The sequence below is a fragment of the Stereum hirsutum genome (genome assembly GCF_000264905.1).
Source record: "Stereum hirsutum FP-91666 SS1 unplaced genomic scaffold STEHIscaffold_4, whole genome shotgun sequence".
Classification (NCBI taxonomy): Eukaryota; Fungi; Basidiomycota; class Agaricomycetes; order Russulales; family Stereaceae; genus Stereum; species Stereum hirsutum.
Genome location: NW_006763134.1, coordinates 80,245 through 96,276, shown reverse-complemented (window position 1 = coordinate 96,276; position 16,032 = coordinate 80,245). Strand labels below are relative to the sequence as shown.

The 16,032-nt window shown below is 50.2% G+C and overlaps 5 protein-coding genes across 5 annotated transcripts; 2 read left to right on the top strand and 3 right to left on the bottom strand.

The window, feature by feature from the left end:
• Positions 1–1,894: 1,894 nt before the first annotated feature.
• STEHIDRAFT_53599 (uncharacterized protein) lies at positions 1,895–3,207 on the top strand (the record flags this gene model as incomplete). Its single annotated transcript, XM_007301511.1, has 4 exons — positions 1,895–2,113; positions 2,174–2,459; positions 2,563–2,912; positions 2,962–3,207. 4 exons carry the CDS (start codon positions 1,895–1,897, stop codon positions 3,205–3,207), a joined length of 1,101 nt encoding a protein of 366 aa, XP_007301573.1.
• Positions 3,208–4,112: 905 nt separating this feature from the next.
• On the bottom strand, positions 4,113–5,215 carry STEHIDRAFT_154391 (uncharacterized protein; the record flags this gene model as incomplete). Its single annotated transcript, XM_007301597.1, has 5 exons — positions 4,113–4,432; positions 4,502–4,557; positions 4,624–4,780; positions 4,843–4,982; positions 5,037–5,215. The coding sequence occupies 5 exons, from the start codon at positions 5,213–5,215 to the stop codon at positions 4,113–4,115; spliced, it is 852 nt and encodes a 283-aa protein (XP_007301659.1).
• Positions 5,216–6,206: 991 nt separating this feature from the next.
• Positions 6,207–9,546, bottom strand: STEHIDRAFT_166703 (MFS general substrate transporter; the record flags this gene model as incomplete). Its single annotated transcript, XM_007301596.1, has 16 exons — positions 6,207–6,819; positions 6,926–6,973; positions 7,040–7,173; positions 7,243–7,428; positions 7,501–7,542; positions 7,608–7,745; positions 7,879–7,951; positions 8,014–8,148; positions 8,257–8,400; positions 8,530–8,650; positions 8,770–8,794; positions 8,889–8,924; positions 8,986–9,042; positions 9,143–9,224; positions 9,316–9,444; positions 9,522–9,546. The coding sequence occupies 16 exons, from the start codon at positions 9,544–9,546 to the stop codon at positions 6,590–6,592; spliced, it is 1,605 nt and encodes a 534-aa protein (XP_007301658.1). The 3' UTR covers positions 6,207–6,589.
• A 964-nt stretch (positions 9,547–10,510) lies between these two features.
• Positions 10,511–10,852, top strand: STEHIDRAFT_154389 (uncharacterized protein; the record flags this gene model as incomplete). The annotated part of the gene is made up of 1 exon (XM_007301595.1): positions 10,511–10,852. The coding sequence occupies one exon, from the start codon at positions 10,511–10,513 to the stop codon at positions 10,850–10,852; it is 342 nt and encodes a 113-aa protein (XP_007301657.1).
• Positions 10,853–11,305: 453 nt separating this feature from the next.
• STEHIDRAFT_75387 (MFS general substrate transporter) lies at positions 11,306–14,752 on the bottom strand. The gene is made up of 17 exons (XM_007301523.1): positions 14,265–14,752; positions 14,029–14,157; positions 13,805–13,943; positions 13,710–13,745; positions 13,619–13,643; positions 13,280–13,529; positions 13,071–13,205; positions 12,920–12,981; positions 12,841–12,851; positions 12,647–12,749; positions 12,539–12,573; positions 12,431–12,472; positions 12,166–12,335; positions 12,067–12,082; positions 11,858–11,991; positions 11,743–11,790; positions 11,306–11,656 (listed from the first exon to the last, which is right to left on the bottom strand). The coding sequence occupies exons 1-17, from the start codon at positions 14,614–14,616 to the stop codon at positions 11,508–11,510; spliced, it is 1,836 nt and encodes a 611-aa protein (XP_007301585.1). The 5' UTR covers positions 14,617–14,752; the 3' UTR covers positions 11,306–11,507.
• Positions 14,753–16,032: the final 1,280 nt, after the last annotated feature.

The window sequence follows — 16,032 nt, the reverse complement described above, 5'->3', positions numbered from 1 at the left end:
GATTGTAACAGGTGGAAGTGGATTAAACCCTTGCCATCAACTTTTCCATCTGTTACGATAAACCCGATAGGCACCCGGCTAAATGCCAAAAGGGCCGGAGGCGGAGGCTCTTCCGCCTCTCGCCCCCGGTCCCGCGTCACCTCCTGGCCTCCTTCCTTATCTTATCAGCCACCCGGCGGGTTGTAAATGGCTCAGGATTATCGCTTCATGGACGGCACGCGCAGACTGGGGCTCGAACTCAAGGGCAAAGGTTGTATTTCATTCAAAACTATCTAATTACATGGTACATTACTACTACACTAACGGGCCTTTGTTTGGTCATGCAGTACTCGAGCTATGTTACCTTCTTCGCAGCCCTTATGCTCTTCAAATTCTACATCTGCATCACAGTCGACGCACGAAGGAGGGTCAATGAGTAGACAGCGATACTTGTGAGAGGTTGCTTCTCCCAGGATATTCAATCATGTTCACAGTGCGATCAGAAGAGTAGGCTAAAAACTCACGCACATAACGTACAGTTTGACTGTTAGCCCAAACAAGCTCAAACCCCGAGGAAGTGAGACCTTGGATTGTAACGCATTGTGATTACTCGTCCGTGTTGTGTCGGATTGTGAGTCGTTCCAACACCACATGGGCCTGATCTCGGGATGGAACGTGCTACGATCGTGCCTTCCTGCTCATATTGAAATGATAATGGATTACAATCGGCTTCCCTTCCGGCGCGGGATTGTAACCCGGCCAACGTCCGGCCACTTTTTCACGAATTCGCTGATGAAGGAAAGGTATGTTGAGTGGATGGGTATTAATAGACTGATATATGAATCCCTTTTATACAAGTTGTGATATGGGCACCTTTTCTCTGGGGAATTACCTCCAGACTAAATTGACGAAAGAACGCGCACCATGAGCCGCCCAGAGCCTGGTGGGTGTTGCAAACGTATCGAGCCACAAAAGACCGTATACTTCGTGTGATTCGCACTTACCCGGGGATCTGGCGTGCGCTGTATATAATCGATGAAAACAAGGACCCATAAGAACCTGTGGCTCAAAGTCCGACTATAGCCGCGGAAGCGATAGTACTTAGACTGGGCAACCACCTTTCGTTCTCGTGGTTCCTGACGTGATCACCTTCCCGCAACATAATATAAATGGACGCACATGCCGTGAATGTATGTAAACTTCTCGCCAGAAATTTGCCACACAACACTGATTGGAGTCAAAGAATGAATACCAAGCGTTTTGGTCAAGTTTCTGATTGAGATGGCAGGAGGCCCGGGACAAGATACTGTACCATTCGAATCGGTTTGCCACCCCCTCGTGACTGTGACCGAAAAGTTCAGATTTCGCCACGCCAGCACGCGGCGGAGCCGCGTGACGAACCGGAAATTTCGCCTTTTTTATTCATTTTTGAGCGGTTTTTGAGGGGGTATATGGCGCCGAAGGCGCCCGGTCACGGAGATTTTTTCGCCAGGTGGGCCTCTGTGACCTGTGACCTGTCCAGATTTCGCCCACCAGAGGAAGGTCTGTGACCGTGACATGGCGAACCGATTCAAATGGTACAGTAGTACCTTTGATGTTACGTGAATATTGGGCTAACCTATCAGCAACGAAAGGGAAACAATACTATAGTAACACGAGCATTGGGGACGACTTCGGCTGGGGCGTTGGCGACGTCTTGACAAAAAGAGTACAACGTACTGTCTTACGGCCTCCAGTACGGCCAGATACGGCCCGGCTGTTGGACGCTGCACAATTCACACGCGGAGACTGTCCGACGTCCAGCTCTTTCACCGTCCATACTTAGACGCTACCACCACTACTTGTATAGCACCACCACTGAGAGTCGGGCGTCTCCATCCATTCAGCTGACACCGCTCCTCTCCTTCCTCTAGCAATGTCTTCCGACAGCGACGTTTCACCCGACAACTTGAATGATGAAGCTGATAGGTTATTCGGAGTCCTTAAAGGAAACGAAGTCACCTGGCGGGATCGTCAGCTTTTCTTGCAATCGCGCGGCTATATGCTCAGACCAAGGCTAAGGCCTGGCTGGAAACCCTCATGGATATCTCCCAGAAAGGAGGTGACGGACTGTGAGGACTCTGTTCCACTTCCAGTACGTTGTCTTGATTGCTTCAAACGTCCCTCGCTAAGGTCATCATTGTCTTGTATCCAGCCGCGTACCCATCTCGTTGACGCAACTCGCATGTCGGATGGTAAATTGGTCTATATCAAGAGAGTCAAGAAAGGCGACAATGAGTCGGGCATCGCCACATACCTGTACCAAGAATCATTACGACAAGATCCGCGCAATCATAGCGTTCCCATCCTTGACCTGTTCGAGGACACAGACGATCCGACTGTTTCCTACATGGTCATGCCTTTTCTGTCACTCATGGACGACCCTCCGTTTGAAACTGTAGCGGAGGTCGTCGATTTCTGCGACCAAATACTTGAGGTACGTGCTCGACTCCTTCACGACCTGGGAGAACACTAAAAATGAGCCGTACAGGGTTTGGTATTCCTGCACGAGAATGGTGTCGCTCACCGGTGAGTCTGAAATAGGTTATATTCCCGGAAAATACTCACATTCTTCCAGCGACTGTGCGCGGAGGAATCTCATGATGGACGCTTCTCTCCTCTATCCGCAAGGCCGACATCCAATCTACGAAAAATTATCTCCCGACATCGTCACTGTCGCTCCATGTCTTTCTCGTACTGCTGTGGGAGGCGTGAAGTACTACTTTATAGACTACGGTATCTCTTCCTACTTCCCTCCGGACGTCCCCAGACTGGTGGTCGGGAAGGATGGTCGAGATAAAGAGGTTCCCGAACTTTCTCATACTGTTCCTTACGACCCCTTCAAGGTCGACATCTTCATCATCGGAAACATTTTCCGACACCAACTTTACGACGTAGGTCGCTCGCAGTTTTTATTGATGCTCGGTGCTCATATTTTTACAGCATTTCTCCAACCTTAGTTTCTTAGAGCCGATGATAGAGCTCATGGTTCGCCCCGTACCGGAGGCCAGACCGACTGCCGCTCAGGCTTGGGAGGCATGGAGGACCGTTCGTCGTAACATAACACTTGCCCATCGTAGCTGGAGGTTGCATCCGCGTACGGAGCCACTAGCAGTGACGGCGGTGCTGGACACGGTATCGCTCGTAAAAACAGGATACAGTGCGACACGTTGGGCATTGGGCTGGTGATATGGGACCTCGCTTTTTAACTCGTCTGTGCACGTTGTTGTCGTCATGCTATCGTGATTTTCTATGCTTTATCTGTCGTTGTATTACGTTTACTTTACCTCGCGTTGAACCTGTAGCTCTCCTGAGTGCGTTGTGCATGCACTGTTCTCCTTGCATCATTCCACCTGGCCTTCAATCCGACATATTCGTGCTGCGTAAGTATATAGAGCAGGCCGACACCAGATTGAAACGGAGAAAACACTCCTTCGGTAAATCAGACTGCCCGTCGACCCTGTATCTGAAAAGGTTAAGATCCGACCGCTTTCCTGAGCTGGGCGCCCCCGAGACGTGGCGATAGCTGCCGATGGTACACTTTGAGAACAATGGCTTGTGTACTGCAAAGGCATGGCTGGGACATCAATAGTCGGCCTGAATATCTCGTAAGAGGAGAAGCAACCGCAGCGCAGGAGGCTTGTATCGCCTCCGAAATCCCGGATGCTTCCATCCAAAAGCCGAGGGAAAATGGGATAACACAAGAGTCCACATGCATCCACAACGCCCCATACGTACATTACGTTGGGCCCCTCGAGAGAAGAAAGGATGTTCCAATTGTTTTCTCTGTTGGAGGGTATGACCCTGCAAAATTCCTTACCTACAACGACCCTTCCCCATCCATATGTACACCCTTCGACCGCCTTGAGAGACAAGGCCGCCAGAGCATCCGCGGCTATACCTCGGTCGTGAAGGGAGTATCAACGTACCCGACCATCGCAATTACCATAATCAAAGATGTCCATATGTAGTGAGTTGCGTAGAAGAGACAGAACGAAGGCGGTGCCGTGTTCGAAATGCCTTCACAATACTATCTATCTGGTCAGAGTGATTTGATGACTGGTAAGGCAGAATAGTACGATACTCACAAGCTTCTATTTTCTGATACGCCAGAACGTCTTCCATCGTCGTATCATAGCCTTACTCTTCGACGTCTTCGCTGCTATTTGCGCCGAAATCGGCGTACCCTCAAGATTGCTCCTTACAAGACCCTTCTCGCCATTCACCTCACCCGCTGCTTCGTCGTGCTTCTCCTTTTCCGCCATCTTCAATGTTGGAATCCACCTTAGTTCTTCTTCCCTCTCTCTTTCCGAGAGCAACCGCTGAACGGCCCCAACACTGAACTTGTGATTTCGTGTAGGATGGAGAGGATTCCGTGTTTGGGGGGAGGCACGACTAGCCAGAGTGGACACTTCTAATAATACAGTATTGATAGACCGACGGAAGGAGCGAGATGGCAAGAAGGAAGATTGTAACGACTTACCTGAAGATACAGGCAGCCCTGAGGCCATGCGTGAGAGATGAGGGAGCATTGTACGTCTATTCGATCACCATCCAGAGTTGTCAGTTGACAAATGAGCGGTTGAGCGAAGACATGCGACGAACTCGAAGTTGTCATTGTCCGGGACTTCTTCGTCTTGAGCTCGGAGGTGAGGATCTATTACTTTCTTCAGGGTTTCAAGTTGGTCACGGCGTCTCGGAGGTACGTGTGTGGATGCACCAGTAAGCTGTTGATGGATAGACATGGCTTCGTTCAGATAGTCTTGCGTTTTACATCGCAGGAACTGAGAATATAGAGAAATGCAGAGGCCGCATAATGCATACGATCGATGTGTACCAGGAAGATCTTGAGCTTCGAGTGCTCTGCGATATAGCGAAATCGGCTGGTAGAAGTCTCCCACCACATGTGATCGCTCTGCAACGGCGTGTAAGGCATAGGCCAAGTCGACAAGTAATACCGCTGACTGTGGACGTGAAGTCAAGGCGAGAGCGTCCTGAAGATGTATAACGGCATGGACGAGATATTCATCTTTGCGGAATATTTTGAAGTGAGAATACATCGCGAGGCCGAGATCGTGAAGAACAGTCGAGTGACAATGGTGCCCTGGAGGCCAGAGGATGAGGACTTCTCGATAAAGTCGGACAGCTTCTTCCACATCGTCGCTTCCGTTGCGATCCCGTTGCTCGCATCGAGCATGATGTGCGAGTCCCAGCGTGTGCAGTATCATCGCACGATTAGGATGCCCCGTTGGGCACCATTCGCGCGGCTCTTGACACCAGAACAACGCTGCCTGATTGTCCTTCAAATCACCAAGATGTTCGTAACGAGTCCAGTACGAAAGACCTAGTCGTCCGTATGCGGTCAGGAGGTCAAGAGCGGTGGCGTTCCGCACATCAGTGGCCTGAACGTGAAGATAGATTCTTTCGTTCAATTTGGAGGTAGTGCCGCAAAATTCGATATGCGTGTAAAGTGCCTTTCCGACGGATAAGGGTCGGAGGGCATGGAGGGCGCAGATTGAGTGCTTGCCGACAAAAGGCAATAGCTTCGTCTAGGTCCTCCAGTGTGTGCAATTCATGGAAGCGTGAAAGTAACGCGACGCCAAGAAGGTCGAGGGATTTGGATCGTGCAGGGTCGTAGGGGGCAGCAACTCGAAGGGCTTGCCGATGACAGACTCTCCATGACGAGGTTGACCGAAAACAAGGACGAACCGCGAGAAAAATCCACACAGAAAAAGAATGCGTGTCACAGAAAGAGCTCACCACCCGCGTTGGAATCCGATTCACGTTGCGTTGTCAAGTCAGGCATCTACCACAACGTCGAACTTATCGAGCTCTGCCTCCAATCAGATTCCAGGGATATCACGTCACGAGCGAGAGGATTCGTATAGTTGTCGTCAATACTTTTGAAGTCAGGCCCGTCGCCAGTCATATCTAGAAGGATTCCTCGTAGTGGTGATACATCCATAAGTCAGCAGACGCGGCGTGACTCAGACGAAGGCTATAAGGATGTATACGATGGAGATGGGGGAGCTTGTCTAGATCGACGGTATACGGGCTTGAGAGTGACGATGTTAATGACCAGGACCGAAACTCATGGTTAGTGCTGGAGGGTTAACGCGTTACGCTGGTGATGGGCAAGAGTAGAGTGAATTGCGCGAGCCGCGACTGAGGACTCGCGCCCCTAGCGAGTCGAGCACGTGACCGTTCACCGATCTCAACTGAGTCGAGACTCATGAAATCGTCATGGACACTTCAAGAACGGAATGGCAATGAGGTGCAGCTCCCTAAATGCAGAGATGGGAGTTCAACTTTAGTCATAACAGTCAAAGAACAGCGGAGCTTGTAGAGTAACCTGGTCACTGTAACGCGAAATATCTACTCTAAATCTCCGAGCAGAGAACGACTCGGAACAAGGGGGAAGTTACAAGTAAAAACACATCCCTCAATAAAACACTCTCACATGTCATTAATCACATTAATCAAGAGACATCTCCCTGTCTCTTGTCTCATTTTTCCCAATCCATTGACGCGTTCAATCTAAACGACCATCTCTCTCCCCGGCCTACTTCACCTAATCCCGCCTCCTAGCTCCGCCCTCAGGCACCCCATCATCAACCCCGCCAACTCCTGCAGCCGTATGTGCCTCCGTCCCGACCATCCTCGGATCTCCACCTTCTGGTACGTACGCTGCTTCCCCAGATTCAGCGACATAAATGGCATGGACACGTCCATCGACTGCATTTTGAGTTTTTCCGAGGTAGTAGTTCGTGGTGAGGAGGCCGGCAATGAGGGGGATGAAGGCTGTGTATTCCATGGCGGATGATCAGGACCTCAATACCGTGAGCGGGGAAGAAATGTGTAGAAGACAAAGAGACATGGGAAGAAGGGGAGAGGGAAAGGGACGTACAGAGCACGAGAGCGGCGATGTAGAGCGGCTTGACAGTCGCGTCGTACGCTAAATCACAATAATATTGTCAATCCAACGTGCAATCATGGAAGTTACCAAGAAGAGGGAACGCACCGATGATGACCGCAGCCCTCACGTTCGCAGGCTGTGATTTTGCGGTCTTGATGGAGCCGTAGATCTTCTTGATATCTGCAGCGGAAAGTCCAAGGGGTCGCAGCTGGTTACTCAAGTTCGTCGGCATCGTGCCACTACATAATATCTGTTAGTCCTCCATTTTCTCGTGCAGAACTCAGAACTGCACAATGAAAGGAACTGACCTCCAAACGGCTCCTGCGACCGCGGCTCCAATAGCTCCAGCCAACTTCGTCCAAAGCGCCAGATTGGCAATCACGACGGCAAGGTCTTCGTGTGGGACTGAAGCTTGAGTAGAAACACGAGTGCCGACGACGGAGAAGGCTCCGCCAAGAGCGATGAGGATTTGTGTCCATGCGAGGGCGACGTTTCTTTATGGGGAAGAGGAATGTTAGAGGATTATTTGTATGACAGAGGAGATGGAAGAGGAGATATGGACTCACGTAGCGTGGCTGCCTCGCGCATAGAAAGTCAATCCCATACCACTACATAGCACCATCCAAGATGTTGGCTTCATATCTCGCTCGGGAACACTAGAAAGGGGGCGTACATTATCCGAATCGACAATCCCGACACCTGCAACCACTTATACCGATGCGTATACCTCTGAATAAGACCTGCGATGAGACCGAAAACGCACAATCCGACCGTCTCGGTGTTCGAAAAGATCGTCCACTCGTAGAGTGACCTGTTGAATCCGATCCGTGTTAGTATGTTTCGTGTTACGGCGAGTTGCATGGATTGCGTTGTTTTGACGCGCATGTCAACGTAGAGGATGCCGGATGGATAGTGCGATCTGAGAGGCAGAAAGGGAAACTCACCAATCCGTAACCACATAAGTCCAACTCGAGAAATACGTCGATCGCAGCCTTCCGCTCAAGAAGTAGAACGCATCTATACAGACCACATGCTGTCAGCAAACGTGTATTCGCTCAAGTAGTTGGAGATAGACGCACCAATGATGACTCCAAGAATGAACACCTTGTTCAATATCCTGTATGGCAATATAGGATGGTTCGTTCCCCATTTTTCGTACAGTCCGAACGCGATGAGCAGCACACCGCCGACGGCGAACATCGCGATCAGCGAAGCTATGGTCGCACATCATATACCACACAGACACACATCAAGAATTCAGCATATAAGTCCGCTCAAAACAAGAGGTATACAACGAAAGAAAATGAAGAAGGAAGACTCACGGTTCTTATACCCATCAGCCGCCGTACTCTTCAGCGTGAACGGTAACAAGATCAAACTCCAGCTGAACCCGAGCAAAATCAACCCGAACGCGTCGATCTTGATGCAAAAGTCACGACAGAGGATTATCCATGATTTACGTTCCTCTATTTCGTTTGTGTTCCGGTCCATTTTATCATCAGCACGAATAAGTGCGCGGCAGGGAAGAAAAGCGTCAGTCAGCATCGTCACGATCAAGATGCAGATACGGCAAAAGTTGTGTAGAGGGTGCTCACGTTTATCGGTCCGCGCCGTGTAGTTGGATGCGCTGAATGATAGTATATGGGCCTTCTTCGCTTTCACGTCCGCCCAGAAGAGAACGACGAGGGCGGGAGCCATGACCACGGGCATCATAATCTAGGTTTACGGAAGAGAGTGAGTATTTGTTGGTTGGGGACCCACAAGCAGGACGAGAAAGGGAGCGAGTGTCGGGATGAGAAAATGATAAGAGGAGACGGCTAGAAATTTGAGCGTACAGCGAACATCCCGTATCCCCATCGCCTGTCAGATCATAATTATGAGAAAGCACGTATATACTGGTCAGTATTATTGACTCTCACGCTGCATTGACAGAGAGACGAAGTATGGGACATACCAGCCATCTTCACCCAGTCCATCCGTGATAAATCCTCTATAATACACAGTCCATGTTAAGTTCGGAGAAAAAGATGAAAATAAGACCTCAGACGCACGAGACGTAGGCATTGATGATGTACGGCGCACTCGGGAGCGCGGTCATAAAACCTCGCCTACAGAATCAATTCATCATTCGAGTCAGCATCAGTCAAATCTTGGATGATAAGCCTTGAAGAGGGCAGAACGGAGCGAGGGGAAAGAGGGGTTGTGTACCATTCCAGAGGAGACAAGTCTGCCACGATGAGGTCCGTGACAAGGTCAAGGCCGACGGAGCCAACTTCATACATAAGTTGTCCTGTACATATACAAAAATGATGCCAGACTCGTCAATACTGCAGTATAAAGTGTATGCAACGAGACGAAATAATGCAAGGCGGATCACATACCTCCTGCGACGGCGCCGATTCCTTGAGCAGCAGCGACGACGACGAAACCAAGAACATAGAGGACAAGAGAGACGGAATACGCGATCGGTCTTGAAGTGATATCCGCCAATTGGGCCACAAATGGTTTACCTATCGAAGCCCACACGCGTCAGTTTTTGAGCCACTAAGTCCGGCATCCCGTCCAGACTTCGACATTAGTGACTTACCGACAGCGCCGATAACGTAGACCATCGTATCAATCGTACTCAACACCGTGTGTTCTCCAAAATGGCTCGTGGCGAATGCCAAATAGTTGCTGACTGTGTTCCCCGCAAGACTATACGCATAGAAAAACAGGAACAGGCTGATCTTCGACTATTGTACCTGGGCCTGATGCATGATGGTCCACAGGTACCAGGTAAAACTTCCTAATTTTTCCGGGTCAAGAAGCTTCGACGACCTTTGAGATTGTGCAAATTTCTTCAGCAGGTAGGCTCGGGCGGCACCGTTCTTCAAGCTGGCCGGGGACTTGGCCCGTGTTTCAGCTAAATTTTGACCTCAAGGCCGAAAGCATCGCAGTTGGCTCATTAATGCACAAACCTCCCAATCCCACAAGGTACTCGTACTACTACCGTGACTATACGAAAGCCGGAAAAGTGGTTGAAACTCGTCGGTGATACTTTGAAATTAGCGTAGCAGTGCTAGCTCGGTGAAGAAATGGCCGTGGTTCCAAGGTAAGGACACGATGGGTCCTCAAGCCTACAAACTCTTTTGTGAGTTGAGCTCGGGATGAGTGACCCCGCATCTCCAGGAAGAGATTAGATGATCAGTATTTCCGAGCCGGAGACAATATCTCGCCTGGGATGATCACCGGCGCTCGATCGATTTTCCGAATGCCTGCTGGTGATTGCCGGTATCAGATATGTCAGCGTTATCTGATAAGTATGATGGAGCGCGCGGTGCCTCCGTCTGCCTCCGGTCTTGGAACAAGGAACCGGCAGTCGGACTTGGCGCGCGGACACTCGTCCGACTGCGAACGATGCCAGCAGGCCGTGTCCCTCCCTTTCTGCTCCTCCATCGCCCTCACTCCGAATCCCAAGCCCATCGCTGTCCAAGCCAAGAGACTTGGTGTCGGCCAAATGCAAGTTTGCGCATCGTACCTTTGCTTGTCCACAGCCAGGCAATCTAGAGTAATTCAGATTTTAGCAGATTCAGAATGCATATGAATGACGACGATGAAGACGCGGTTCTGTCGAGAGATTCCGTAGACGAGTCGGCGCCCCTCCTCCCCTCCTCTTCTTCAAGGATGTCTACTCCCCACGGTCTTGAGACAAAATCGAAGAGATCGTCTTCCACGTCTGACCATGATCGTGATCTTGAGGCAGACGCTCAACCAGAGCTCCTCGTCACCCCAGGCCCCGTTGCAGAGGAGCGTCGTTCCGGTGCTGAGCGTATAGAAGCCCTCTATCGCGTCTTTGGCAAGGGCGGTCTGTCGATATGGGCTTTGTATGGCATCCCTGCTTGCTTGAAAAGAAGCTCGCTTTATGAACTCGATTAGACCTATCGTTAATGAAGACGAGGAAACAACGGGCCCGAAGGATCTTCGAGCACGACATGGTGAGGAATGTGAAAGAAAGACGGCAACAATTATCTGCCTTGGTGGGCAGGAGCACCCAGGACTGTGCATACACGTATTTTCGGAGAGAGCACCGCCGGGAAGGACTTAACTCACGGTGTAACCTTGTAGGAAGAATTTGTGCAGAAAAGACTCACTGGGACATATAATTTTCCAAGAAACAAAAGCCGTCTTATATTATCAATAGAGTCGCCTAGAGCAAAGAGTGCATATACCAACAAAACTTTGATGTTGAATGTGAGTTTCGACCGTAGAACTGAAAGCAGCAGAGAGCTTGCAACTTGAAGTTGACTCCGGACGCAAACTCGGCGTCATTTAGTTTATTGACGATTGTTGTGCAAAGGCTTCTGGAACGAACACACTCGAGCGTCTTGAGTCAGGATAAAGAAGGTATCACATTTTGGGGATGTGTAAATAACACCGAGTCAAAGAAGTCACCGTCATCGTCAGTACACATGAGGGCAAAAAGGCCTAAATCGTAAAAGAAATCGTCTGGTGCTCTCCGTTCCTCTAGACCAGGCTTCTCTGTCGTCTCGTCATTGCCTTACCACAGAGATCTTACCGCAAGCTCCATACCTTACTTCTTCTCCTGAACAAACTCGCCCTCAGCATGTTCCTCGCTCCCACCCTCGCGATACATGGCGTGCAGCTTCCCATCGACAGCATTTTGTGTCTTGCCGAGGTAGTAGTTCGTTGTGAGGAGGGCGGCGATAAGTGGAACAAAAGCTGCGACAAGCAAAAAGAACATTTTGAAGGTGAGGAGACGAGATCGAAAGTGAGGAGACAGAGATGAACAGCCAAGGATGACGTACCGAGAACAAGAGCGGCGATATAGAGCGGCTTGACGGTTTCGTCGTATGCTGCCATAAAGATCGCACGTCAGAATCGCCAGATAGAAGGAGGAAGTGAGAGGTAAGCTGTACACACCGGTGATAACAGCAGCCCTTATGTCGTCCGACTGCGTCTTCGCGGTCTTGATAGATCCGTAGATCTTGGTAATCGTGGCGGAAGAAACCCCAAGAGGTGTGAGATTCTTGGAGAGGTTCGAAGGCATCGTTCCACTGCAGAGATATAATAGACGTGACATCAGCACACCCGACCTAATGAAGCGGGAAAGCAAAGCGAGTAGCACTGACCTCCATACACCACCAGCTGCATCGCCACCGTAGAAAAGAGAAGTGAAGATCAGTCCACAACCAATCAATTATAGGTCAAACGGAGCACAAGCAACGTACCGATGGCAACTCCCATTGCGCCTCCCAACTTAGTCCACAGCGCCAGATTTGCGATCACGACGGCCAGATCCTCATGCGGTACGGAAGCTTGAGTGGCGACACGGGTACCAACGACAGAGCAGGCGCCTCCCATGGCGATGAGGATTTGAGTCCACGCGAGGGCAACGGAACTGCATAGACGTGGGACGTGGAGGGAAGAATGTGTGAGTGTTGTAGACGACTTGAATATTTATATGAAGGAGTGAATATCCGTGACGAAACTTACGTGGCGTGGTCACCGCGAGCGTAGAGTGTGATGCCTATGCCGCTGTTGAGAGTCACTTAGAATCAGCGCCATCATTCTAAACTTCACGATGGCGATGAAAGTACAAACATGATGTATATGCAAAGACCGGACACTTGCAGCCACTATGGAACATAGGAATTGATAAGTGAGCACCAATGCGAAACGTAGAATGTGGTATGGCAATAGAGTACGTACCTTGAACCTGTGCGTTGCCCTCTGGATCAGGCCTGCAATCAGGCCGAAGACGCAAAGTCCAACTGTTTCGGTGTTGGAGAATATCGTCCATTCGTAGAGTGTCCTATTAAATCGTCACATAACGTCGCCGTAGAGGATCCAAGTCAGTGAAACAACAGAGTGGATTACCGAGCATAACAGTGAGGAGTGCCTACCAATCGGTGACCTGTGTAGAATTGCCACGATATGTCAAGAATACGTTTTTGGCCACCGGCGAGGAAAGGCAAGACATACAACATAAGTCCAACTGGAATAATACGTCCCACGCAGCTCGCCAGCGATGTAAAAGAACATATCTGCATCATCCATCATGAAGTGGCGTATCATTCAGCACTCTATCGTCCAACATAACTGTCTAAACTGAGGGAATAAGAGCAGAACGTACCGATGATGACACCCAGGATGAAGACTTTGTTCAAGATCCTTGCGGGAAGAACCGGGTGCGAAGTGTAAAACTTCTCATACGCAATGAACACAAAGAAGAGAACCCCTCCGGTGGCAAACATCGCAATCAAAGATGCTATCAACGACAAAAAAATCAATATTTCCCTCAATCTATTTCGAAACAGAAGGGAAGAATGAGCAAATACCTACGATTCTTGTATCCTCCAGCCGCCGTACTCTTCAACGTGAACGGCAACAAAGCCAAAGTCCAACTAAAACCCAACAGGATCAACCCGAACGCGTCGATCGCAATGCAGAAATCTTTTGTGTGTTGCCAGACGGACTTCTTCTCGTGCAAATGGGCGCGGGTGAGACCTGAGGCGATACCATGTTGCTTGGCTTTGAGGTCGGCCCAGAAGAGGACCATGAGGGCAGGGGCCATAACGACGGGCATTATGATCTGCAAAGTTGAGAGTGAGGTGAATGGGGAGTGCGTCAGTGAGAGTTTAATCCGAGAAAGTATGGCTAGGAGGAGTGAAGTGGGCTTACGGCGAACATTCCGTAACCCCAACGCCTGTGAAAGTAGGTAAGGTCGTAAGTGCTCAGATACGCAGATTGATTGAGTAAAAAGAATACATACCATCCATCCTCACCAAGGCCATCCGTAATGAAACCGCTGCAAAATATCAGAGTCAAGATCTGTATGGCCTCAAGGTAACACTGTAGGAAACGTACGAGACATAAGCATTGATGATATAAGGCATATCAGGCAAGGCCGTGATAAATCCTCTCCATTCCAACGGACTGAGATCAGCCACAATGAGCGATGTGACGAGCGTCAGCCCGACGCCTCCGATGGCGTAAAGAAGTTCTCCTACACAAAGTAACAATGAGGTATGTAGAGGATCAGTGTGCTGCATAGACGAAGAAAGTAATGAAGGAGGATGCCGAAGACGTACCTGCGGCAAGAGCGGCCACGTTCGGAGCAGCCGCAACGACTATGAATCCAAGAGTGTAAAGGACGAGAGAGAAGGCGTAGGCGACCGGACGGGAAGTTATATCGGCAAGTTGGGCCACGAAAGGCTTTCCTATTCACGCACACCAAGTAAAATATTCGCCACATCCAGTCAGCAAGCCATTAATACAAAAAGTCAAGTCTCTTCGATCAAGTCGGAGAGGAAAAATGGTAACTCACCAACAGCACCGATAATATAAACCATCGTCGAGATCGTACTCAACACCGAATGCTCGCCAAACGCACTCGTCGCAAACGCGAGGTAATTGCTGACCGTATTGCTCGCCAAACTGTACGCATAGAAGAACAGCCCCAAACTCAAGTAAAGCAGCCATATCGAGGCTCCGTTCTTTTTGTCAAAGACGGTGTACAGAGCCTCGATACGTTCCGCGCCAGACTTGCGTTCTTCTGCGATAGGCCCGTTGGTGGCGGGAGACGAGTCGGAGCCTGATGCACCTACGGACTTCGAGTCGTCACGTTCGAGGTCTGTGTGGGCTTGACCATAAGTCTTGGAGGGCGTTTCCTGAGACATATTCGCTGATATGATGACTCTGTGCAGTCAACAGTTAGCTAGTCCGCCAAGGAAGAGCACAAGGTAAACTTGGCGAGTGAGCGCGAAGAGGGAAGAGCAAGAAAAAAGGCCTTGGCTCTCAGCATAAAGAGTCAGCACTGGCGCGAGGTACCGGGAAGATCATCATTTTTATTGGGGTTCCGAAATCGACCGGTCAGGCAGGTTTGTGCCATCGGTTTGTGGTCAGGTACCGCCTGAAATAAGTATGCTCTCGAGAGGAGACATGAAGAATCGAGCGCGTAGTGTGTGAATACTTACATGGGGGCGAGGAACCGGTTGGAATGGAAAAGGAGGACATGAAATTTCGAAGGAGGACTAGCTGTCGCATGATCATGGAGCCTGCAAAGCGTAAACGGTGAGGATGGTCTCGCACTCCCTAGGACACTCTTGCGGGGCGCTATGGACGACAGGTCCACGAACCTTCTAGCGAATGGAGAACAGCGGACAAAAACCTCAGGAAGCGGCCACAAAGAATCCGAGGGTACACATGTGATGATCATATCTGATAACGGTCCGACGAATCAAAATGCACGATCGTCCACAAGGCCAATTCCGCAAGAAGCAAAGGGATGAAAGAAGCAGCGAACCACCTCGTGTTCGAGGGCGACTTTCCAACAATCAGGCGCACTCTCTGACGTACCGAGGCAATTTCCCAGTTTGGCAGTCGGATATGTATTCGGTGCCGGGGCTGTATATGGAGGTGGAAAGCACCATCGCACGGACGAGAGCTGAGCTGAGCTGAGTTGCGTCATTAGAGTGTTATGGAACGGTTCTCCCTAGCCACGGGTGCGGTCGATGCAGAACTTCGTCTCGAAGTTCGCAGCATTGACACGCGTAAGTAATAAGCCTCAATCGTAGGCATGAAAAGGCCTGCGGAGGGTGAAGGCTTCGGTGCTGCAGTCTCGACCGGACTTAGACTTGCTTCTCCCCGTTTGTTCCTGTAGAAAAATTCCCGCAGTACTTAGCCCATTCGCTTGACCGGATGTTGTGAGAGCACAACACATTCTGTACGAACATCTCGAAGCATCTGAGGCGTCGCAGGTCCAGGTCGACTCAAGGGACGGAGGCTGCGGATTCATTGTGGCGTAGCAGGGTAAGAAGTGATCGATGATCCTGCGCTGCGCCTACATCGTCACCCTCGGTACCGATTCCAAAGAGCACTTTTTGAGAACAAACAAAGAATAAAAGCCCGGACCAGAGTATAAGGACAAACGAGTCGCCGCGGCATAGAGAGCGCTCGAACTTCGGCAGTGCGGTAGAATAGAGTAATGGAGGATAGTGAAGACACAGAAGACTTACAAGCCGAGACGATGATAGGAGGATGCATCAAAGAGCTGAGTGCTGAGCGCTGAACGTTGGCGTCGTCGAATGACTTGA

Excerpts from the sequence above, each read along its gene's own strand:
- STEHIDRAFT_75387 (XM_007301523.1), bottom strand. The coding sequence starts at position 14,616 with ATGTCTCAGGAAACGCCCTCCAAGACTTATGGTCAAGCCCACACAGAC. Across the intron at positions 14,158-14,264 it reads TTATATTATCGGTGCTGTTG|GAAAGCCTTTCGTGGCCCAA; the intron begins GTGAGTTACCAT and ends GTGCGTGAATAG. Across the intron at positions 12,336-12,430 it reads GCTCGCGGTGACCACGCCAC|TTCCGTTGCCCTCGCGTGGA; the intron begins GTAAGTTTCGTC and ends ACGTCTATGCAG.